Genomic DNA, 24,935 nt, shown 5'->3' with positions numbered 1-24,935 from the left:
AGGGGTCCCCACTTGGCACGTCACCCCGAGTGTGGTGCCTGTGGCTCTGTGGGGTCCACTCTGGAGTGTCCTGCCTCAGGCCAGCGGCTCTTTGTTGAAAACGTGCTCTTTGTTGAAAGGGGGTGGGGACTGGGAGCGTCCCACCCTGCCTCCACCCAGCGGGGGCTGCTCTTGACCAAACCCAGCATGCGGACTGTTAATTCTGTTTTGTTTTCTGGGGCCACACGCGGCGGATACTCAGGGCTGACTCCTGGCTCTGCGCTCCGGGCTCAGTCCTGGTGGGACTTGGAGTCTCCTACGGGATGCCGGGGATCGAACCCGGGTCAGCCACATTCGAGGCCAGCGCCCTCCTCATTGTGCTATTGCACCAGCCCTCAACATCTGGAAATCCAGCTGTGTCGGTCACATTGGTTCTTTGGATCCCCCCTCCCCCGATGCCCTCCTGCCCAGTCGGACAAATCACTGAAACTCAAAGTGACCCCCCCGCACCCCTGGCCTGCCCCAGGCCCCACAACTTACTGCTTTCCATCCTGGGTCCAGCCAGCCCTGGCGACAAACTCCACCCGCGGGAAGAGAGAGCCGAAGGGCTGCACCAGCTCCTTCTCCTGGCTGGAGACGATCTGGAGCGACGAGGACAGCTGTGAGGGGGCTCTGTGGCTCCCCACCCCCACCCCAGGCCACAGACAGCCCCTGCCCACGGTGGCTCCCCAGCCAGGCCCCTCACCTTGCCCTGGCTGTCAGTCTGGAACTCGGCTAGTTTCAAGGCAATCTTGGGGTTCTTGCTGCCTGCAGGAAGGAGCACGGGGTGAATCCTGGTCCCCCAAGCTCTGGGGCCCAAGGCCCACTTTGGCCGCACCCGAGCATCCTGGGAGCCCCCGGAGCTTTTAAGACATGTAAGGCAAAGGCATCCGAGCCCCCGGGGCAGTTCTGGGCTGAGTCGGGCCAGGCCTCACCAGTCCGCGGGTATCAGTACGAGTCCATCTTCCTCTCCTCCAAGGGACGTGTATGATGTCCACCTCGGACTCGTCCACCTCCTCATACAGGATCCGCAGCGTCTTGACACCTTCCGGACCTGAGAGGGTGTTTGGGGGGTAGGGGCATGGGTGAGGGAGACGGGAACCCCAGGGTCGGAACCCCCCGCTCCTGGCTATTCCACCACTGAGCCCAGACGGAACTGGGGACCCAGGGCCGCCACTCACAGGATGTGAAGCCCCTGGGGTTCCCTCTGGGTTATGTGACCCCCTGCTCAATGGAACAGGTCTTCAGGAGGTGACTTGTGGGGGCAGCGAGGTCCCCCTGCAAGCCAGGCCCTGACAATCTACACCCAGCTGGAGCTGGCCGTGACCGGAAGACAGGAGCCCCCACACAGGGTCAGGCCCCTAAGGATCGGGGACCAGGAGGGGGGTGCCCGCCCAATGCTGCATCTGCCCACGCCTTGAACTTGGACTCCAGCCCACCAGATCTGCCAAGCACCAAGGCCCCACTGAGTGGAGGCACCCCGACACCATGGTTTTGCTGAGCCGCCAGAACGGAAGTGGACATGAGCGACTGGAGGGGTCCCTGGGCAGTGACAAGAGCTCAGAGCCAGCAGGCAGCGGGACCGACCCTCGCAGGAGGCCATGGGGCACCACCAGTAGCCAGCAAAGCGGTCAGACTCTTCCTGGATGACGAAGGCGGCCACACCTGCAGACTTGGGGTCCTCGAGGACGTTGGACAAGCCTGGGGTTGGGGAGAGGGGTCCAGATGAGAGTAGCGGCAAGGATTCTCCCTCCAACATGCTGACACCAGGGGCCACATGCTTTCTGCGTGCAGGAGCTGCCCTGGACGTGCCAGGATGGGGCATGGCACCTGCGATGCCCGCCCATCCAGTACACGCCAGGCACCATGACCAGGAAGGGGGGCAACTCAGGAGGAGGGGAGGCCTGGGGGCTCTCCAGCGGGGTGGGAATGAAGCAAGGGAAGACCAAATATCTGGACAGGCCGGGTCAGGGGGCAGGGCCGACAGACGCAGAGATCACAGCTGGCTCGGAGGACAAGGACTCCCGCAGGCTCTGTGGGGTCCAGGAAGGTGTCCAGTGGGCAGGGGCCTGAGGAAGAGCCGGAAGACAAGGGGATCCTCCCGGGCCTCACCTTGGTGGCAGCACGTCAGCCTGTGCTCCTCGCCGGTCTCGATGTTGGCCACCCAGAGGTCACTGAGGTTGATGAAGGAGAAGAAGGTGGGGTCAGCGGGGCAGATCTTGGGGTCCATGTGGGGCCCAGAGCACTGGGTCTTGATTTCCAGCAGCTTCATGGGGGACACCTGGAGACAGCAAGTCTCAGGGGCTGCCCCAAGCAGCCCACCCTGGGTACACCCCGAGCCCGCCCCCTCCCGGCTCCAAGCTCCAGTGGCCCACCCACATAACCACGGGTCACGCCCCAGCACCCAGGCCCCGCCCCCAAACTCCCCTGGCCCTGCCCCCAGCTCCATTGGCCCCGCCTCCACAACCACCACTCACCCTTGCACCCAACCCTGGCCCCGAAACGCCACTGGCCCGGTGGGTGTCCAATCAGGAAGGCTCGGCATGGCCTTCGTGTCCTCAGTTCACCACAAAAGGCTGGGTGCAGAGCCTGTGCCTAGAAGCGGGAAGCAGACCGGAGTGTCTGCCCTCAGACCCCTGCAGAGCCAGCAGGGCGCCGTGCGAGGGTCGCGCATGTCTCACACACACACACACACACACACACACACACACACACACACACACACAGAGCAAGAAAAGGAAGTGGGGGCAGGAGGAACCAGCACCTAGGGTGTGTCTGTGTGGTGTTTCTCCAGGAGGGCAGTTCCAGCCTCCACCCCCCAGGACCTCGTGTCCCCCAAGGGAGACTCAGATGCTCCCTCCAAGCTGCTGCCCCAGGAACAGCCCATTTCCAGGACCTGAGTCAGGGGAAGCAACCGGGGTGTCCGTCTCCACCCAGCCTGCCCATGCGCCAGCTGCCAGGGTGCCAACGAGCCCGGGAGCGCCTGCCTCCACCCGGCACGGAAACTCGCCCAGAACCAGGCCTGGCGCAGGGTGTCGGCTCATCCTCCCCAGCACCCCCGACCCCCCCCCGTCTGGGAAGCAAGCTCACAGAGCAACTGCTGGGCACCAGCCCGAGTCAGGGGGTGCCCGATCTCCCAGTGCCCAGACGCACACCCGATCCAGGGCAGCGGGGCTCGGCCGGGGGCAGTAGGTGGGGGCCAGGCACCTGGCGCGGGCACCCCGGCTTGGGGAGGAGTGCAGCTGGCCGCGGGAGTGCGTGGGGGCCACAGAATGGTGGGGTCCCGATGCTCCAGGGGGCAGTGCCCTTCCCCGGACCCCCACCCCCAAACCCCAAAGCCAGGGGGCGCCAGGGCCACCCCAGGAGTCAGCGCTGGGGATACACAAGCCCCTGCATCAGCTCCCCATGCCCCCCACGGGCCCCCTCACCTGTCCCAACTCCCAGTCCTGATCCAGATGCAGCTTCTTAATGTGCTCGGCAGCCTCAGGGGACCCGGGTGGGGGCTGGGGCCTGCGAGGGTGGGATGGGGAGGGACAGTGAGGGTCAGCGAGCTGCAGCCACCTGCTCCCGCCATCCAGCCCGTAGGCGAAACCCAGTGCCAAGAGACGACTGGGCAGGGAACTGCCTGATCGCCCAGTTCCGACAGAAGATGTGATTTCAAGTGACCCCCCCCGCAGGGTCACCCACAGGACACGGGTGGGGGAAGGGGAGGTGTGACTGGGGGGGCAGGGGGCCCTTTGCAGACCTGACCCATCAGCCCCTTGGCAGGACACCCTCCTGCTTTTGTTTCGGGGACACGCTCCATAGGACTGGGGAGGGGGCGTGGACAGGACCGGACGGCAGGTGATGGGGGTCAGACACGGGGCCCACAGGCAGAGATGTGCCGCGGCCCCTCGAGGCATCTCCTGCACCCCGCTCTAGCTGCCGCTGGGCTGACATGCTCCCCCTGCCCCGTGGGTCTCTGGGGGCTTCTGGCGCAAGCAGGTGGGGGCCAAGGGGGCTGGTGCACACCCTAAAGTGTCAGGACACGCAGCGACCCCCGAGAGAAGGATCTCCAAGGGGGCGAGGGAGGCAGCTGAATTGGAACCACCGTTCCACGGTGGCCGGGAAAATCGAGCCAAGGGGGGACACGGGAGAGAATTGGGGCGCGCCCCTCCACTCCCCGGCCCCTAGCCAGTGGGTGGCTCCAGGCGGGGCTGGCCTCAGGGCCCCAGCTCTGAGCGTGACAGAACACAGGAATGACTGCCCTGCCCAGGGCACTGGGAACAAGCCCCGGGCATCTGGGGGCATCTGGGGTCGGTGAAGACAGAGCTCCGCCTCCCAGCCCCCAAGAATGGTCCTGCCCCAAAGAGGCCTGGGGTACAAGGATGGGCCCCGGAGGGGCTGATGGGGTGTCTGCCCCTGCTCAGTGCAAAGCTGCCCAGAGGAACAAACCAAGCCCCTTCCTCCCAGGTGGGGGGCTGCAGGGGACAACACCGGAGGTCTGAGGAACCCAAGGAGGGTGCACAGCACCCACCCACCTTTCTGCAGCCTCGCCCCAGGGCGGGCAGGAGTCCCGGAGGATTCTAGATAAGGCGAGGGGGAGGGAGGGCCTTGGTCCCGGGACAAAGATCATCAGGAAGGAAGCGGGAAGGCAGACTGCCACCCCCCAGAGCAGCAGGGAGCCAGGGTGAGAGGGGGGTCAGAGCCAGGTTCTGCCACTTGCTGGGGATCGGAGCCAGGTTCTGCCACTTCCGGGCTGGGTCACCCCAGGGGACCCTCACAGCCTCTCTGGGCCTGGCTGTCCTCAGCTGTGCCTGGGACAACCCCAGCACACCCACCAAGGGCTATGGGAAGGAGCTTAGAGGAGGGCCTTGGACTTTGGGACCCTGGCAGCTGACAAGCTGTTGGGGAATTTCAAACCCCACCCTGGGGCAGAGAGACAGAGGTCTGCAGGACATCAGAGGACACCCCCAAGCCTCACTAGGGTCCTCTGAGCACACAGGCAACTGTGGTCCTTGAAACGGAAGGAAGGAAGGAAGGAAGGGAGGGAGGGAGGGAGGGAGGGAGGGAAGAAGAAAAAAGGAAAGAAAGGAAGAAAGAAAAAGAGAAAGGAAAAGAAAGGAAGAAAAAGGAAGGAAAGAAGAAAGGAAGAGAAAGAAAGAAAAGGAAGGAAGGAAGGAAGAGAGGGAGGGAGGGAGGGGAAGAAGGAAAAGAAGAAAAAAGGAAAGGAAGAAAGAAAAAAGAGAAAGAAAGGAAAAGGAAGAAGAAAAAGGAAGGAAAGAAGAAAGGGAGAAAGAAAGAAAAGGAAGGAAGGAAGGAAGGAAGGAAAGAAGGAAGAAGGAAAAGGAAGAAAGGGAAAGGAAGAAGGAAAGAAAGGAATGAAGAGAGAAAGAAAAAAGTGAAAGAAAGGAAGGAAAAGAAAGGAAGGAAAGAAAGAAAAAAAGGAAAGAAGGAAGGAAAAGGAAGAAGGGAAAGGACGAAGGAAAGAGAAGAAAGAAAAGAAAGGAAGAAAGAAAAAAGAGAAAGGAGAAGAAAGGACGGAAGGAAGGGAGGGAGGGAGGGAGGAAGAAGGAAAGGGTCTGATGGGAGACGGGGGTCGCAGAGCACCGCTGCGGGGTCTGATGGGAGGCGGGGGTCGCGGGACACCGCTGCGGGGTCTACCGGGACGCAGGGGGTCGCGGGGCGCAGCTGGGAGGCGGGAGGTCGCCGGGCGCTGCGGAGTGTGGGGAGGGGGGGCAGGGCGGGGGGCGCAGCGGAGTCCGGGGCGGCCGCGGGGGGACGGGGGCCGGGGCTGGCCCTGGGGGCGGCGGGGGGGGGACACGCCGGACGGAGGGACGGACGGAGGGACGGGGAGGGCCGCCCGAGGCAGGGCCGGCCCGCGCGGGGGGCGGCGGCGCTGCGGACGCGGGCGGAGCCGCGGGCCCGGAGCCCTTTGACCCGGAAGCCGAGGGCCCAAGCGGCGGCCCCTGATTGGCTGCCGGCCGGCCGGCACCAAGGCGCGCTCGCGGCGGGGGCGTCCGCGGAGGGAGGGAGCGAGCGAGGGAGCCCCGCGAGGGTTGGTCTCGCCCGGGCGGCGCTGATTGGCTCGCCGCTAAGAGCGCCCGAGAGCGGCCCGTCCCCGCCGGCGCGTTGGTGGTATAGTGGTTAGCATAGCTGCCTTCCAAGCAGTTGACCCGGGTTCGATTCCCGGCCAACGCAGGGACCTTTTGCACTGCGTGTGGGAGAACGCTCGCCGAAGAATTTTAAGGCCGAATTTGTTCATTCACTTCATTTCATCATCCTGCTATTCGTCGATTGCCCCGAGCAGGCCCCGGTAACGTCTCCTTCATGCTAGCCCTGAGATTATTTGTATTCAAGGGTCTTTAGGAGAATGAGGCCCATCGTTGTTACTGGTATTTGGCATATTGGGACCTGGCATACTGGTATTTGGCATATTCTCTTTCGGAGAATGAGACCCGTCATTGTTACTGGTATTTGGCATATTGGGCACGCCACGGGGAGTTTGCCAGACTCTGCCCTGAATTTGTCTGAATCAGTCTGAATTTGTTAACTGGTAAAGTCCCAGAGCCCTTCACACCGAGAGGGAAGGAAATGACTGGGCTCTGCTCCGTTGCTTTGAAATCATCGTTTACCTATTTCATTCCAATAGGCGAGTAACAAAAAAAAAATCTGCTTTCTCATTCAGCCCCCACCTAAAACTTATGGAGAGTCCGAATGTTCCCGCCCGGGATCGAACCGGGGACCTTTCGCGTGTGAGGCGAACGTGATAACCGCTACACTACGGAAACTGGTGGCTGCCGGCTGGTTCCCTATCCCCATAGATCCAGAAAAGAAACGGTTATAGGCTGGTATCTTTAGATGCACCAAATTTGCTTACGTTTTGCACGACTGGTTTGTTTTTGTTCCTCTTTGCGCCCCGGCCTGATGTGGTGAAAACGACGAAGGGTGAAAAATGCAAAAAGGGAAAATGGGCTCAGCGCGTGCCTTAAACACACGTTCAACTTCTGTTCTTTTCCTCCAGAAATATTCTTTTCTTTCGGTTCCACGAACGATCAAGGAAAGCAACCAAGAGGAGAAACTGTTTTCGAACCCATGGTCAAGACTAGCGTCATTTCATTCTAGAGGGAAACTCTCAACAGAAGTAGAATCTTATAGCTAGAATCTTTATTTAAAATAAATCCCGAGTGTCTGTCTGCAGGCCGGAGCTGTCTCGGTTCCCATCACCCGGGAAATTGTCCGGCCCTGGTCTTGAACCATTGGCTGTTTCCTGCCAAGGCCACACATGTTCAGCTGCAAGAACTTTCTGGAGAGGTCTTTGCCATGGCATGCAAGCAGCAGGAAAATTTGCAAGAAAAGAGGAAAAAGGCAGATTTAGAACTTCTTTGGTAGCATGATAGAGTGAGGGCTGAGAGGTGACAGGCTTTAACTAGGAGGATGAAAAGAAAGGGGCTCTGGTCTGAGCTGCAAAATTGAGGAATGAAACAAAAAAAAACAAAGAAAAACCCTCAGCAATTGAGATCATGTCACGGTCATACTGCCCTATCCTCTAATAATAAGCCCACACTGAAAACTGGCAGAATTTCTGCCAGGGAGTGGGTGGTATCCTGCTACATCAAATTGCAGTCAGAAGCAAGAGACAAAATGGGTGATCCTTTATAGCTGTTTCAATGTATTTTTAGTAGCTTGACCACCCCTGAACATCAGTAACGGGAAGGTGGGGGGAGGGAGAGGAAACGGAACACACTGCAATTCGCACCTGGAGGAACTTGAAAGGGTTTCTCCTTTTCTGCATTTGACTGAAAGCAAGCATGTCACCCTAACCTGGGGGCAGGAGTGGGAAAGAGGCCCCCGAAAATGATGACACGAAACATCTATTGGGAAACACATTTTTCCCCCACACCAGGATTATCCAGTAGAGGAAGCAAGACCTTAGCGACTATTGATAGTGATCTGAAGCAAGGGAAACTTTTACAGATCACTGCAAACAGGTCTCAGGGAGGGGGTCTCCAGGTGGAACCCAGGCTCTGCATGTGGGGAGCTCAGGGCCAACCCTCCCAAGCACGTTATGGTCCCCTGAGCACTCATGGGGAAAATTGAGTGAGCAGCTTATGGGGTGGCCCAAAGGCAAATGAAAAAAATCAAAATTAAAAAATTACTGTGAGCAGTGGCTAAAAACACTGCCCATGTAGTTATCTTACACATCAGGAGGGCAGAAATGCAAAAAAGTTATGGGGGGGTGGAGGGCGGTCCAGGAAGGCTTCTAGGAGATTCTAAGGGGTGATTCGATGTCGTGCCTGTCTTCCAGCTTGGAGAGAGCCCAGAATCCTAAGAGCAGGCATGAGCCCCACATCGGTCCAGCTGCTGACTCCATGGGGCAAGATGCTTATTCTCTTCGTCTTCCAGTTCTTTTCTTCTTTCTTTTTCTGTTTGCTGTTGTTGTTGTTGTTTTGTTGTTTCTGGCACATCTGACAATGCTCAGGGGTTACTCCTGACTCGGTACTCGGGAATTACTCCTGGTGGTGCTCAGGGGACTCTAAGGGATCGAACCCAGGATGACTTCATCCAAGGCAAGAGCCTCACCGGCTATACTTTATTGCTCTGTCCCCAGCTCTTTTTTCCTCCATTTGGATCGATCACAAATCAGGTGTTTATCTTGGAAACGTCGCCAAGGGTCCATCTCACAGAAAGTAACTCCCCTCTTTGATTCTAACCCTGTGGCCTCTCTCAGGAGAACCCCGGCAATGATATCACGCCCCACCTTGATAATGCAAAATACTAACCACCAGTCTTGGGCGATGCTCAGGGCTGACTCCTGGCTCTGCACTCAGGAATCACTCCTGGCAGGGGTCGGGGGACGCTATGAGATACTAGAGACATCAGACAGCTAGCGGAGCTCTTCCCTGGCATGCGGATGACTCAGGCTCCATCCCAAGCATCCCATAGGGTCCCTGAGCCCCCCCCAGGAGTGATTCCTGAGCACAGAGGCAGGAGTCACCCCTGAGCACTGCTGAATGTGGCTCAATCTCCTCCCATAATAATAAAAATAATCTTGCATTTCGAGGTTCATTATTTTATCCTAGCTGTAAAACTCATGGACTCATTCGTTTATTGCACCGGCACTTAATGACCCCTCCAAAAAGTCTCCTAGAATCTGATCGTTCTTTTGTCCTTGGGGGCTAGCTTCCCCAGAACCCAGGAAGAATCCTGTGGTTCCAGTAATGGCCACGAGAGGGCGAGCGTGAGCCCAGACGCAGGCCCCATCTTCCTTTGTCCCCCTCCCTAGGACCCGCTCACACCTGCCCCCAACCTCCAGCGTCCTCACCATTTTGGCCTCCTTGTCCTGCTCCTCCACCTCCCTCTGTTCATGTCCCGTCCTCACATGTCCCCTTCGACATCGGCCAGGTCAGACCTGGTAGCCCTACCCCAGGACCTTTGCACGTGCTTTGCCCCCCACCCTCAGTAATTTCCAACTCCTCCGTTCTTGGCTTCAATAATACCTTCCCCAAGATAGGTCCTCCTGCAGTCTGGCGAACTGCAAACATCTCCTCCCCCATCTCAGCACCCACAAATCCGGCTCCTGTTATTTCTTTGTCATCTTTCCAGAGCTTCTGAGTTTCTGAAATAAGCCTCGACTGAGCCGGACTGATAGTACAGCGAGTAGAGCACTTGTTTTGGATGTGGCTGACCTGGATTCAATTCCCGGCATCCCATGGGGTTCCCCGGCCCCCTGCCAAGAGTGATTCTGAGTGTAGAACCAAGAGTCACCCCTGAGCATTGCTGTATATGGCCCCCAAAAAAGAATGAAATAAGTTCTTTGAGCCCCCCGACCCCTGCAAGCACACAGTTTGAGTTGTCTGTTTGAATCCACTTCTTTCTTTCTTCTCTTGTTCTCTCTCTCTTTCTTTCTTTATTTCTTTCTTTCTTTTCTCCAACACCTGTCTCTTCATCAGAGTACATTTCCAATTTCCTACCACCAGTGTCCCCCGTTTCCCTTCCACTCCCTCCCTGGTCTCCTCTCTATGTCAAGTGCTTTTCTTCTCCTTCTCTCTCTCTATCTCCCTCTCCCTCTCTCTCTCTCCTCCCTCCCTTCCTCTCTCCTTTCTTCCTCTCAGGTATTATGGTTTGCCCAGATAACCAAAGCCAGGGAAAACAGGGCTAGGAGGACTGGTCAGGGGCTGGAGTGATAGCATAGTGAGTAGGCCATTTGCCTTGCATGCAGCCGACCCAGGTTCTATTCCCAGCATCCCACATGGTCCCCAAGGCACCTCCAGGAATAATTCCTGAGTTCAGAGCCAGGAGTAACCCCTGAGCATCGCTGGGTGTGACCCAAAAAGCAAGAAAAAGAAGTTGGAATAAAGGGATATATATACATGTTTGAATCTATTTTCTTTTCCCTATGTGACATAGGCAAAACTCTTTGTGTTTTCGGGCAGGGAGATCTGCCAAGCAGATATTCAGGGGGTCCCGGGGTCTCTCTCAGTGATGCCAAGTGGGCTAGTGGTCCCATGCAAGGACCTGAGGATGCGGTGCTATAGTGCTGAGGACACCAGGACCCCCTAGCAGTGCTCGGAGCACCACAAGACGGCATCTGGTGATGCTCAGGAGGTCACGTGGTGTTGGGGGTCCAGGCAGGGTCTGCCCTGTGCCCACCCTCTGCACTATCTCGCAGCCCCCAACATGAGCCACTGAGAAAAGGAGAGAAAAACACCGGGAGGGGCCGGGGCGGGGAGGGCGTTTGCCTTGCATGCAGCTGACCCAGGCTCGATCCCCGGCATCCCAAGGGGCCCCTGAGCCCCGCCAGCAGTGATCCCTGAGTGCAGAGCCAGGAGTAAGTCCTGAGCATCGCTGGTTGAGACCCAAAAAGGAAAAAAAACACCACCTGGAGAGCTGAAATGTTGTACAGCCTGTAAGGCACTTGCTCACTGCTGACCTGGGTCCAATCACCGCCCCCATAGAGTCCCCCAAGACCACAAGGAGTGATCCCGAATGCCAAGTCAAGAGTAAGCTCTGACCGGAGTCGGAGTGATAGTGCAGTGGGTAGGGCATTTGCCTTGCACGTGGCCGACCCGGGTTCGATCCCCAGCATCCTATGTGGTCTCCTAAGCACTGCTAAGAGTAATTCCAGAGTACAGAGCCAGGAGTAACCCCTGAGCATCGCTGTGTGTGACCCAAAAAGCAAAAAAAAAAAGCAAGCCCCTGACCACCACCCGGTGTGGTCGAAAACAACACAAAAATACCTGGGGGAGAGGGCGGAGGAATTCTGGTGGACTTCACGGTGGAGGGAGACCTGGGCTGCCTCCTCGTGAACCCCATGAACCTCATCAGGGTCTCAGCGCTCACTTGTCTTCAATTGGAAAAAAAACACAGGCTGCCACTTCCCTGGCCTCTTGGTCTTCTCAAGCCCACTCAGGGCAGCCCAGTGGGCTAGTCCCCACTCTGAGCTTTGGCCCACCTTTGCCTGTGTGAGACCCTGAAAACGTTTTGGAGAGGCCGGGAAGAGCAATGACCCATCTCTCCAGGAGGCGGCAGCAAACGCACGGTCAACCGGAGAGCATAAACCGGTCCAGTTCCGCACCTGGGGCCGCAACCCCTTCCCCGCCTCAAGACCCAACCCTTCTTCTAGCCAGAGCAACTCTGAGCCCCAGTGCTCAGAAACTCCCGTCCCCCAGTGCACCCGTATTTGCGGGGGGAGGGCAAGGGGGTTCCGAGTTTCCCTCCCGGAGGCAACCCTAGCCAAGACTCTGCAAAAACCCCAGCCCCTGTGCGCTTTCCAGCCTCAGGAACGTGATTTAATTCAGTGATGGGGGACCAGAGAGATAGGACAGCGGGGAGGGCGCTTGCCTTGCACATGGCCGACCAGGGTTCGATTCCTGGCACCCCATAAGGTCCCCCGAATACCGCCAGGAGTAATTCCTGAGTGCAAAGCCAGGAGTAACCCCTGGGCACCTCTGGGTGTGACCCCACACACACACACACACACACACACACACAAATAATTTTTTTTTTTTTTTGCTTTTTGGGTCACACCCAGCAATGCTCAGGGGTTACTCCTGGCTCTGCACTCAGGAATTACTCCTGGCGGTGCCCAGGGGACCCTATGGGATGCCAGGGGTTGAACTTGGGTTGGCCACATGCAAGACAAACGCCCTCCGCACTGTGCTATCGCTCCAGCCCCAGAAATGATTTTTAATAGGGTCCCTGATCTTCTTTAGGGGTGATCCCTTGAGTGCAGAGCTACTAGGAGTATAACCCCTGAGCTTCCCCATCTAAACAGGAGAGGTGGCCCTCCTCGGTACACTGTGACCCAATCCCCCACAATGAAGCCCTTTGGGGGATTCTCTCTCCTCTCTCTCTCTCTCTCTCTCTCTCTCTCTCTCTCTCTCTCTCCCCCCTCACTCCTGACTTTGCTCTCTGGAATCACACCTGGCGGGCTCAGGAGGCCCTATGGGGTGCTGGGGATTGAACCCAGGTCAGTCACATGCCAGCCAGCGTCCTCCCCGCTGTGCTTTGGCTCTGCTCCGCCCCAAGGGGGTTCTCTCTGGGGACCCCACTGGGAGGGGATGACAGGCAGCCGCATCTCCCAGCCTCGGCCTCACGCCGTATCTCAGCCCTGGGTTCGCAGGGCAGCGACAGGCAATGGCACGTCCAGAGTATGGGGTCTCAGAGCCACAGGAGGGCTGGGGGACTAGTGGGACCCCCCACCATGGCTATCACAGGAGACCCCGTTTCCGGCTCCAGTACCAAACTCCCGGGGAGACAGGGGAACCCCTGGGTGGGCGTGGGGGTACTTCTGAGCCCTCCCTTCAGGGGGATGGGGTGGGGGGTGGAGGAGCAGAGGGCCGGGAGCTGAGGGGAGGGGAGATGGGCAGGACTGGGTCTCTGTTCATCAGCGCTAACCCCTTTCTCCCTGGCCACAGAATGAGCTGCCCTTGGGGGTGGCCTCACACTACCGGAGGGTGGAGGGCGGGAGGGAGCGCTGTCTGCAGGGGTGCTGTGAGCAGCGGCCTCGGGAGGGTTCGGGAGGGTACAGGAGGCCGTGAAAGGCGCCTCTGCACAGCGAAGCCCCCCAGGTAGCCAGGCAGGGGGCGGAGGAACTGTGAGAGTCCCAGTGTTCAGAAAACATGTTTGAGGGGCTAACCCCTGAGCATCGCTGGGTGTGACCCAAAAAGAAAAGCAAACAAACAAAAAAAAAAAGGATTTACTAAAGAAAGAAAGAAAGAAAGAAAGAAAGAAAGAAAGAAAGAAAGAAAGAAAGAAAACACGTTTGAAGACAGAGGGAACAGTGGGGAGGGGACCCCTGGGGGAGGGGAGCCGACAGACAGACACCCCCCAAAACACATAGGTGGGAGCTTCCACACTTCTGTCCTTCCTGCAGACTCCAGTTCAGCAGGGAGGGTGGGGCCAGGGTTCGATCCCCAGCACCCCAAATGGGCTCTGGGGAGAGGCAGGGAGAGAGCCAAGGGGCCGAAAAGCTGCACCAGGCCAAGCTCACACACCCGTGCAGGTACGTGTCTGCAAGGCACTGCCACGCACAGGCACATACCCAAGCACACGCCATGAATACGTGGAAGGTCACACCCAGTGGTGCTCTGCATGCAGGGATCACTCCTGGAGGGGCTCAGGAAACCATATGGGGTGCTGGGGATCGAACCCGGGTCAGCTGCACGCAAGGCCAACGCCCTCCCCGCTGTGCTATCGCTCCAGCTCAGTAAAATGGGGTGCCTGGGACTGAACCCCAACGGCCCGCTGCTGGCAAGGCCAGACCCCTCCCCGCTGTCCTGTGGCTGGGCCCCAGCTGCTATTTCTTCATTGCTGCTGACTTGCTTTGGGGAGTCATTTAAGTGCCTGGAAATAGCTTCCTGGCCGGGATGGGGGGGGGGGCTTCCTGTTTCCTGGGAAAGCAAGACTGGGGCGGGGGAGTGAGTCGTCCTTGGCCCCAGCTGCCTCCAAGCTGGGGATCAGGGTCAAAGCTGGTGAATCAGCCACGTGTGGGGGTAGGGCTTGGGGAGGTGACTCAGCTCTGGGTGCCAGCCACAGCAAGGGTGCTCCATCTGCCCCTGATGTGTGTGACCTGGGGGGTGAGCACGCCCACCCCCAAAACCTCCTTCCTGTCATCAGAGAATCCAGTAGGGCGTTTGCCTTGCAGGCAGCCGAACGGGGTTCGATTCCTGATTAGGGTCCCCCAAGCACTGCCAGGAGAGACTCCTGAGTGCAGAGGCAGGAGTAAGCCAGGAGCACTGTCCAAATGGGGAGACGGGGGAGGGAAGTGGTTTGGATGTTCTGTGTCTCTTGTCTCTGGGGTGGAGGGAGCCCCCAGACTCTGATTCTCTGGCCAGACAATGGGGCACGGGGCAGGGTGCTTGCCTTGCACGTGGCAGACCCGAGTTTGATCCCTGGTACCCCAGGGGGTCCCTCGGACACCGCCGGGCATGGCTCCTGAGCACAGAGCAGGAGTAATCCCTGAGCATTGCCAGGTGTGGTCCCCAAAACAAAACAAAGGGGAAAAAAAAGGGTGAAACAGGCTCTAATTCGCTCTGCCCCTGTCACTGTGTCTCGGTCTCAGGCACTGAGATGTCTCTCCTCCCTGTCTCTCTCTCCGTCTCTGCCTCTCTCTGTGTCTCTCTCGGCCCCCCTTCCCCTCTCATTCTCTCTGCCTCCCTCCCCTCCCCCTCCCCCCCTCCCTTCCAGCTGGGGGCCCTGGGGACCGGGTGGACCCCCCCTTGGGGGCAGGTGGTCAGACCATTTGACACCCCGGGGATTAGCTGCTCCACACAGCGCCCCCCGCCCCGCCCGGGCCCCAGAGCTTTGACTTTTTCATCCTCCTTGATTAAATCTCCCCTCACCTGAGAAGTCACCCGGGCACCCGCCGTGCAGCTGAGCCTGTGGCTGCCCCCCCTTCCCAGGTCACCAGACGGCCACACGCCTGCTGGGCCCCAGGTCTGAGTGTCACCTCCCATCACGTGGGTGGGGCAAAAAAAAAACACACAGAACTCACGGACACAGACACACACGGTCACACAACACTCATACACGATGTACACACACACACAAACACAGCAGGCACAGACACACATGTTCACACAACACGCACACACGCTGTACACACACAAAACCCCAAAGGCACAGGCACACACAGTTACACAACACTCAGGCACGATGTACGCACACACACACACAACGCTCCAGGCACAGACAACACAGCACAGGTACACACAGACACGCAGACATGCAGAGACAGACAAACACACAGGGCACACATGCTCATACATGTTCACACACACACACACAATCACATCAAGGGACCAGAGTGATATAGCACAGTGGGGAGGGCGCTTGCTGTGCACGCATCCAACCCAATTCCATCCCTGGCACCCTTGGGTCCCCCTAGCCCGCCAGGAGTAAGCCCTGAACCCAGAGCAGGAGGAAGCCCTGAGTATCGCTGGGTGTGACCCCAAAAGCAAATGAATAAAGAAGAAAGGAAGAAAGAAAGGAAGGAAGGAAGGAAGGAAGGAAGGAAGGAAGGAAGGAGGAAGAAAGAAAGGAAGAAAGGAAGGAAGGAAGGAAGGAAGGAAGGAAGGAAGGAAGGAGGAAGAAAGGAAGGAAGGAAGGAAGGAAGGAAGGAAGGAAGGAAGGAAGGAACGAGGAAGAAAGAAAGGAAGAAAGGAAGGAAGGAGGAAGAAAGAAAGGAAGAAAGGAAGGAAGGAAGGAAGGAAGGAAGGAGGAAGAAAGAAAGGAAGAAAGGAAGGAAGGAAGGAAGGAAGGAAGGAAGAAAGGAAGGAAGGAAGAACAAGTAAGGAAAGAAGAAAGAAAAGACAGATTCGGCTGGCGAGAGAGCACTGGGGCTGAGGCACTTGCTTTGCTGCCACCAACACCAGTTCAATACCAGGCACAACGTTGGTCCCCAGAACAGCCCTAGGAGCAAGCCTGGAGCACAGAGTTGGGAGCACCCCTGAGCACCTGTGGGTGCCCCTTCCAAAGGAGTTGGAAATAATCCAACAAGAAAATTATTGGATGAGAAAATGTATAGTTGGGGCCAGAAATATGTCACAAGGGTTAAGGCGCTTGCTCTGTATGTACACAGCTGACCCAGTTTGATCCCCGGCACCCCATGGGGTCCTCCAAGAAGTGATCCCTGAACACGGAGCAAGGAGGGATCCCTGAGCACTGCGGGGTGTGGCCCCCAGACTGAAAAACATAATAATAAAAAAAGGTGATCAGAGTCACAATAAAATAGGACTCAGTCACTTACATAATTGGGCACGCTTGGGGTCACACAGGCGATGTTCAGGGGTGACTCCTGGCTCTATGCTCAGGGCTCACTCCCTGTGGTGCTCCCGGGCCATCGGGGATGCTGGGGATTGATTCCAGGTCTGCCGTGTGCAGGATCAGTGTACCATTGCTCCAGCCTCTGTTTACATAGTGAAAAATGATGAAATTCTTTTTCATGATTCAAGCATATGAATGACCCTACAGCACTGTCCGTAGCACTGTCCTCCCGTTGTTCGAGTGGGCCCAGTAACGCCTCCATTGTGAGACTTGTTGTTACTGTTTGGCATATAGGATACGTCATGGGGAGCTTGCCGGGTTTTGGCTGGTTTTGCCGTGCGGGCGAGATATTCTTGGTAGCTCGCCGGGCTCTCCAAGAGGGGCGGAGGAATTGAACCCGGGTCAGCCGGGCCAGCCGCGTGCAAGGCAAATGCCCTACCGCTGTGCCATCGCCCTAGAGGTGATTATTCGTAGAGAAATAAGCCAGATGGAGAAAGAGAGGCCAGCAGACCTTAGGGATTTTACTCACAGGAGCTCATAAAGCAGCAAAAATGAACTCAAGAAGACGAGTATTTAGACTCACTGGCCAAATCACTGGCTACCAGATGGAGAAGGGCAAGAATGAGCGCGTAAATCGGGTGAAAGGGATCATCAAGGGGCCGGAGCGATAGGACAGGGGGGAGCGCGCTCGCCTTGCAAGCAGCTGACCCACGTTCAATCCCTGAAATCCCATAGTGTCCCCTAAGCTCTGCCAGGAGTGATCCCTTAGCACAGAGCCAGGAGTCACTCCTGAAGCATCACCAGGTGTGGCTCCCCATTTTCCAACAAGTAAATTAAAAAAAAAAAAAAGGATCAGTGAATGGTAGAACTTAACTTTGAGTGGAACTGAATCCAGTATTAATAAATTTATTTTGGTTTGGGGGCCACACCCAGCAGTGCACAGAGCTGAGTCCTGGGTTTTTGCTCAGGGATCACTCCTAGTGGTGCTCAGGAACCCCTGTGGGATGCTGGGGATCAAACCCAGGTTTCGGGGCTGAAGCAATGCACAGCGGTGAGGGCATTTGCCTTGCACGCGGCCGACCCAGGTTCGATTCCCGGCATCCCATATGGTCCCCTGAGCACCGCCAGGAGTAATTCCTGAGTGCAGAGCCAGGAGGAACCCCTGGGCAATGCCAGGTGTGACCCAAAAAGCAAAAAAACAAAAACAAAAACAATCCAACCCAGGTTTCCCAAATGCCCTGTCTGCTGTACTATGGCTTCACCCCCGATATCTGCTATCTTGCACCCCTCAACCCTCCCTTATGCTAGGAGATCCCAGAAATTTGGCACAGGGTATGAGTGACTCTGGAATTAGGTTCGCATCAGCCAGGAGTCACCTCCAAGGCCCTCACCTGCAGGGTGTGTGGTGCAGTGGGGCCAGCTGAAGCACAGCCCCTGTCTCTGTTTTCACAGTTGGCAAAGAGATGGAGTGGGGGTACAGCTGAGACCCCGACATGTGGTCAGGGACAGGCAGAGCTGGTGACTGAGGCTCAGGGAATCAGACACTCGTGGAAACCAGAAACCATCTACCCAGAGGCTTCAAAAGCATTTCTCCAATGACCAAAATACAAAGACAGTCTACAGAACGGGAAAGGATATTCACCCAATACACATCTGACAAGGGGTTGATATCAAGGATATATAAAGTACTGGTTGAACTCCACAAGAAGAAAACATCCAACCCCATCAAAAAATGGGGCAATGAAATGAACAGAAACTTTCTCAAAGAAGAAATCCGAATGGCAAGAAAGCACATGAGAAAATGCTCCACATCATTAATTATCAGGGAGATGCAGATCAAAACCACAATGAGATACCATCTCACACCTCAGAGACTGGCCCACATCCAAAGGGATCCTCCTCCTGCTGGTGGGAATGCTGACTGGTTCAGCCCTTTTGGAAAACAGTATGAATGATTCTCCAAAAATTAGAAATTGAGCTCCCATTTGACCCAGCAATACCACTCCTGGGAATATATCCCAGAGAGGCAAAAAATTATAGTCGAAGTGACATCTGCATTTGTTTGTTCATTGCAACACTCTTTACAATAGCCAGAATCTGGAAAAAACTGAGTGCCTGAGAACAGGCCCTCGATTTGGGGGGGGGGGGGGGCCGAGAACAGATGACTGGTTAAAGAAACTTTGGTACATCTACACAATGGAGTACTATGTAGCTGTTAGAAAAGATGAAGTCATGAAGTTTACATACAAGTGGTACTACATGGAAAGTATCATGCTAAGCGAAATGAGTCAGAAAGAGAGGGACAGACATAGATAGATTGCATTCATCTGGGGAACATAAAGTAACAAAATAGGAGACTAACACCCAAGAATAGCTGAGATTAGTACCAGGAGGTTTACTCCGTGGCTTGGAGACCAGCCGCACACGCTAGGGGAAAAGGCAGCTCAGATAGAGAAAGGAACACCAAATAAAGGTGTTGGGAGGATCCTCCCAGGATGGGAGAAGCATGCTGAAAGAAGACTATAGACCAAACATGATTGCCACTCAATGCCTCTTTTGCAGACCAAAAAAAAAAAAAAAAGACAAAAGGGAATGCCCTGCCACAGAGGCGGGGGGGGGGGGGGGGGGATACCGGTATCCGTGGTGGTGGGAAATGGGCACTAGTGGAGGGATGGGTATTTGATCATTGTATAATTGAAAACCAAGCACAAAAATTTGTAAGTCTACAACTGTACCTCATGGTGCTCCACTAAGAAAAAATTTTTTAAAAATAAAAATAAAGGGGCTGGAGCGATAGCACAGCGGGTAGGGCGCCTCTCATCCTCTTTCTTGAACTCATGATCGGGGGGGTCTTCCCCCTCTCTGCTGCCTCCTCCACAAAGGGCACTGTGGGCTGTAGGGGGATACATGATGGTCATGAGTTGTTGCACCCATGACAGATAACAACCCAGCCCTATGGTCTGCGGCTGACCCGGGTTCAATTCCCAGCATCTCATATGGTTCCCTGAGCAGCGCCAGGAGTGGTTCCTGAGAGCAGAGCCAGGAGTGACCCCTGAGTATTGCCACGTGTGACCCAAAAAGCAATAAATAAATAAATAAATAAATAAATAAATAAATATTTTTTTAAAAAAGCGTTTCTCACCTGCTTGGTGCCTCTCAGCCTGGGCTGTGCAGATGCAGAACATTTGAGCCCCTCCATATCCCCTATCCTCTTTCTTCTTTGCTTTTTTGGTTTTGAGGCCACACCGGCAATGCTCAGCGGTGACTCCTGGCTCTGCACTCAGGAATTACTCCTGCTGGGGCTTAGGGGACTGTATGGGATGCCAAGGATCGAACCCGTGTCAACTGGATGCATGGACAGAGCCCTCCCCGCCAGACTATCACTCCAGCCCTTTCATCATTCTCTTTCTCCTTTTTAATTCTTTCCTTCTTTCTTTCTTTTTTCTTCCTTCCTTCCTTTCTTTCTTTCCTTCTTTTTATTTTTGGGTCACACCCAGCTATGCTCAGGGGTTACCCCTGGCTCTGGACTTAGGAATTACTCCTGGTGGTGCTAGGAGGATCATATGGAATGCCAGGGATTGAACCCAGGTTGGCCACATGCAAGGCAAACGCCCTACCCACTGTACTGTCGCTCCGGCCCCCATCATCCTCTCATCCTCTTTCTTGAACTCACTATTGGGGGGGGTCCTCCCCCTCTCTGCTGCCTCCTCCCCAAAGGGCACTGTAGGGCTGTAGCGGGATACATGATGGTCACGAGTTGTTGCACCCATGACAGATGACAGCCCAGCTCTGTGGTCTGCAAGCCTATGTGCAGAGAAGGAAAAATAAGGGTCTGGAGCCATAGCACAGCGGGCAGGGCGCTTGTCTCACACATGGCTGAATCAAGTTTGATTCCCGGCATCCCACAGGGTCTCAGGAATACCAGGAAGGATCCCTGAGTGCAGAAGAGCCTGGAGCACCATCGGATGTCACCCCAAAATGAACAACACATTTGGGGGCCAGAGAAATAGCATAGTGATCAGGGCAATTACCTTGCACACAGCTAACCCGGGTGCAATCCCTGGCACCATATATGATCCCCTGAGTACCAATAGGGCACTAGAGAGCCAGGAGGGACTTTGGGGGGCGCGGGCAAGCCAGGCAGTGCTCAAGGCTTACTCCTGGCTCTGAGCTCAGGGATCACTCCTGGGGGGGCTCTGGGGCCCTATAGGGTGCTGGGATGGAACCCCGGTCAGCAGAGTGCAAGACCAGAGCCCTCCCAATTCTGCTACTGCTTCGGCCCAGAATGACTCGAGTCCCCACAAAGGTGATCCAAACCTCCCCTCCTTGGCCAAGGGGGGAAAAAAACGTTTATATTCTAGTGTGGGCCTACACCCAGCTGTGCTGGGGGCGCGATTTCTGGCTCTGAGCTTAGAAGCATCTCCTGGAGGTGGTCACAGGCACTGCGCGGTGCCGAGCCCATGAAGCCACGGTGATGGGCATGAACGCCAGGGCGAGCCCATGAAGCCACGGTGATGGGCATGAACGCCAGGGCGAGCCCATGAAGCCACGGTGATGGGTGTGAGCGCCAGGCATTCCCGCGCGAGCCAGGAGTAACTTCGAGAAAATGAGCAGGGGCGGGTGCCTTTCTCACAGACATCCCTGCCACAGGGTGCAGTCCCTCGCGCTGGTTCCATGCTGTGCCTCAGTTTCCTCATCTGTAAAATGGGATTAGCATCCGGGTGTCACGAACATGCAACTGCTGGCAGATGGCTCGGCGGAAGCCCCGCGAGTGGAAAAAAGGGGACTCAGAGCGGCCTGTGGCCAGGCTTGCGCCTGACGGACTGGGTCAGCCTCATTTTTGTCTTATCTGATATGACCCAGGCTCTGGATCTGGGTGGGGGGGGGACGAGGGGGGGCGTTGGCGAATGTTTATGAAATGCGAGACCACCTGTGGGGTCTGCGTTCTCTGGCGGGTATGGGGCTGGGGGTCCCCCCCATCTGTGCCCCGAGCCAAAAGAATTTCTGCGTCCACCCTCGTGACTGTAATATCGGGGTTGGGGGGCCCTCGCTCAGGGCCGGGGGCTCGGGAGGAGCTGGGGGAGGGCGGCCGCTCGGGCTCGGCTCTGCCGGTCCCCCCTCCTCGCCTCCCGCCGCGCCTGGAGACCCTGGACGCAGCCGCTTCTCCGCGGCGCTCGGAGGAGAGGACCGCGCGGCAGCGGTTGCCACGGCAACGCCGGGATGCCCAGCAACAAGTTCGGGGCGTGCGTCACGTGGCCCGGCGCCGACCAATCGCAGCGGCCGCCTGCAAGCAGGTCAGCCTGGGCCAAAGTCCGCCTCCCTCCCTCCCGCCCGCTCCCGGGCGAGCGAGCTAGCAAGCGGCTCGGAGCTAATTACCGTAATTGCGGCGGGAGAGCTTCGGGGTGCGCTCGGGCTGCAGCTGGGGGCTGGGCACCCCGCGCCCAGGAACTGAGTAGAGAAGCAGGACCCTCTGCCTCCCGCGCCCGCCTGCTACGCGAGGAGGGCTGGGTCGCTCGGAGTTTGGGCTGCGCGGGGTTGGAGGGGACCCTGGCCTCCGACTTGGAGCAGTTTGGGGTTTGGTTCTTAAGATTCAGAAGGCACTGTTCAATCGCTGCTCACTGTGCTGAATGAACCCCTAACACACACACACACACACACACACACACACACACACACACACACCACATCATCCCTCTCTCCCTTTTCAGCCGAGTTTCAAAAATCCTTTCACACAAAACAAAAAAAAATTGGGAATCTTTTGTATGCGTGTGAAAAAAAAATGTGTGTGAAAAAAATGTGTGTGAAGAAATTGGGAAAATCTTTGTCCCTTTCATATATATATATATTTAAATTTTTTGTCATATATTTTAAATGTTTGGGGGGCTCCACCCTGTGGTATTCAGGCCTTATCCTCCTGGCTCTGCACCCAGCCATCAGTCTTGGTTGTGTTCAGGGGACCCTATGGGATACTGGGGATCCACCTGGGTCAGCCTCCTGCAAGGCAAACTCCGGCCCTGCTGTAATACAGCTTCAGCCCCAGGATTCCAGTTTGAAGATAAATATCTAAATATCATGGTCCTGAACTAAGCTTCTTCCCCCAGAGAGCGACACCTGGGGAGATGGTGCAGTGGGAAAGGTGCTTGCCTTTTGCACTCTTGCAGACCTGGGTTCAATCCCCCGCACCCCATATGGTTGCCAGAGCCCACCAGAAGTGACCCCGCAGCACAGAACCAGGAGTAAGCCCTGAGCACTGTGAGGTGTGTTCTCCCCACCAAAAAAAGGAAAATGAGAGGTTTGAATGCAGGCTTTGTGCTGAATGGACCCCCTTGGCGGCACCTTCCCTTGCCTGACTTGGGGGCAGGTGGGGCCACTCCTGGTGGTGTTCAGGACCCCAGGTGGTGTCAGGAATGAAGCCCAGGACCCCACATGCAAAGCTTGAGCCCCAGTCTTTGACCTCAGCCCTGGACCCCAGAAGGAATTTTTCCCCCCAAGGACCCAAGTGGCAGGTATTGGATTATTATTTTGTCCCTCCTGACCATAGTCAGTGGCCACCAGGCTGGGAGGGCAGAAGACCTGGCAGGTCTGGTCTAGTCACTTTTTTCCCTCCCGTCCTTGGCGGAAAGACTGTCCCTCCCCCCCACCTCCCTCCCCCACCACACACACACACACACACACACACACACACACACATACACACTTTCCTCTGTGCAGAGGTGCAGCTCCAGCCCCTCCAGCGCTTCCCCTGGCTCAGTTCTCCCTGGAGTAGCTGGGAACCGATGTTCCCGGACCCTGTCTCCCCGCAGGGCCAGGGGAGGCGGTGGCCACAGGAAGGACAGTTGAGGGCAAGGCCCGAGTGCGGCGCCTTGTCGGTACATGCGGTAGAACGCGATGTTCCCGCTCCTTCCAGGTCCTTCCGGGACTCCAGCTGAAAGGGGAGGTGAGGTCCCCAGAAACCTGGCTGGGCGCCTCACTCTGCTGCAAGCCCACCGCCACCCCCAGCCATGCTGGGGGACGGGAGGAAGCCCCCCCTTCCCCGCTGAATGGGCCTCCCTGGAGCGGGAGGGGGGCACTCTGATTTCCCAGCGAGGGTCTTTGCTGAGTGCCTTTGGGTCTGTGTCTGCCCCTCTTTGAGCCTGCAACTGCCGGTAGGAGGTGGGACCCAGAGCGCAGAGTGAGTTTAGGGAGCAAATGTGGTTGGTACGGGTGGGGGCGCCCCACACCCAGATTTCACTAAGAACCACTTTTTCCCCTTTTGGGTCACACCCAGCGATGTACAGGGGTTACTCAGGAATTACTCCTGGCGGTGCTGGGGACCATGTGAGATGCTGGGAATCGAACCCCGGTTGGCCCCATGCAAGGCAAACACCCTACCCACTTTACTATCACTCCAGCCCCCCTTTTTTTGCAGGGGGTGGGGGAATTAGGGCCACACCTGGTGATGCTCGGGGGCTACTCTGGGCTCTGTGCTCGGGGATCACTTCTGTTGGTGTTGGGGGAGAGCACCAGGCTTGGACAAGGGCAAGGCTAGAGTGCTAACCCCTGTGCTATCCCTCTGGCCCCTGACTTCATGACTTATGATCAAGGCGGAATGTGTCTTACAGGCCACAGAGGCAACAGGAAAGCAGGGACGTGGCTTTGGAAACGGGGCGGGCTGAGAGAGAAGCCCGGGGCTCCAGCCTGCAAAGGTTGCCCCAGAACCCCAAATCTCCTCCCCGCCCCACTTGCTAGTTCTTTGTGCAGGGGGGAGGTAGGGGGACCCTCTCTCTGTCATTAAGTCTCAATTTGCATGTCTGGGAGCTAATGCATTGCATCAGGCCTGGTTTAAATTCCCAGCATGGAATAGGGTTCCCTGAGTAGTAGCAGGTGTCATTCCAGAGCACAGAACCAGGAATGGCCCCCGAGCATGCGAGGTGGGTCCCAAACTCCCTCCCCCAAGCCTCCCCCCCGCAATTAATTTCCACATCTTAAAAATGGGAGTTGCTTGCCTGGGGATTAAGAGGAATAAAGGGAGGCGGAGCAATATTCTAGCAGAAAGGACATTTGACTTGCACACAGCCCACCTGGGTTCGATTCCCAAGACCTGCAGCTAAGCTGGGTTCGATCTCCAAGACCCACAGCTGACCTGGGTTCAATCTCCAGAACCCCATAGGGTGCCTGAGACCTACCAGGAGTGATCCCTGAGCACAGAACCAGGAGTTGGCCCTGAGCACCACAGGTGTGGCCCAAAACCAAAAGAGGAATACAAGAGATCATTCATTCATGACTCCCTTCATTCATTCATTTCATTGGCATGGTTCCCAAGGCTGGGAACGATCGTGGAGACGGATTGATTTATTTGATTCGTATGATTTAGGGGTGACGCCGCGCCATGCTGTTTTCACTCGGGGCGCCCCAGAGGGGGGCGGACAAGAGCCCCCCCCTGTCCCGAGGGACCCAGCTCCAGCAGCCGACCTCCACTACCCAACCACCACCACACGTCCTGCTTTCAGGACGCTCGGGCAGAGCCTCTAATGAAGTCCCACGAAACCCAGGTATGCGGAACTTTGCGACCTTGGACTCAGGACTCAACGGAACCCGGGAGCAGAGACCCTCTGCCTGCTTCCCCCAGTCTCCAGTGATCCAGGGGGTCACACATCATAAGACACTTCCTACCCATTTTCCATAATTAC

At 56.7% G+C, this 24,935-nt stretch overlaps 1 protein-coding gene and 2 non-coding genes across 3 annotated transcripts in view; 1 reads left to right on the top strand and 2 right to left on the bottom strand.

The window, feature by feature from the left end:
• LOC130016543 (dipeptidyl peptidase 9-like) overlaps window positions 1–24,935 on the bottom strand; it is a 46,474-nt gene that overhangs the window by 6,635 nt on the left and 14,904 nt on the right. The window contains 7 exon segments of the mRNA XM_056107263.1: window positions 520–620; window positions 725–786; window positions 954–995; window positions 998–1,072; window positions 1,606–1,719; window positions 2,131–2,299; window positions 3,447–3,528. Coding sequence (XP_055963238.1) covers window positions 520–620; window positions 725–786; window positions 954–995; window positions 998–1,072; window positions 1,606–1,719; window positions 2,131–2,299; window positions 3,447–3,528 — 645 coding nt within the window.
• TRNAG-UCC (transfer RNA glycine (anticodon UCC)) lies at window positions 6,127–6,198 on the top strand. The gene has a single exon. It is a non-coding gene; the product is annotated as a tRNA-Gly (tRNA).
• Window positions 6,716–6,788, bottom strand: TRNAV-CAC (transfer RNA valine (anticodon CAC)). The gene has a single exon. It is a non-coding gene; the product is annotated as a tRNA-Val (tRNA).

This window comes from Sorex fumeus, unplaced genomic scaffold, assembly GCF_029834395.1.
Source record: "Sorex fumeus unplaced genomic scaffold, SorFum_2.1 ptg000156l, whole genome shotgun sequence".
In the NCBI taxonomy this organism is placed as follows: Eukaryota; Metazoa; Chordata; class Mammalia; order Eulipotyphla; family Soricidae; genus Sorex; species Sorex fumeus.
The sequence above is the reverse complement of the archived record's forward strand: the minus strand, read 5'-3'. Positions and strand labels throughout refer to the sequence as shown.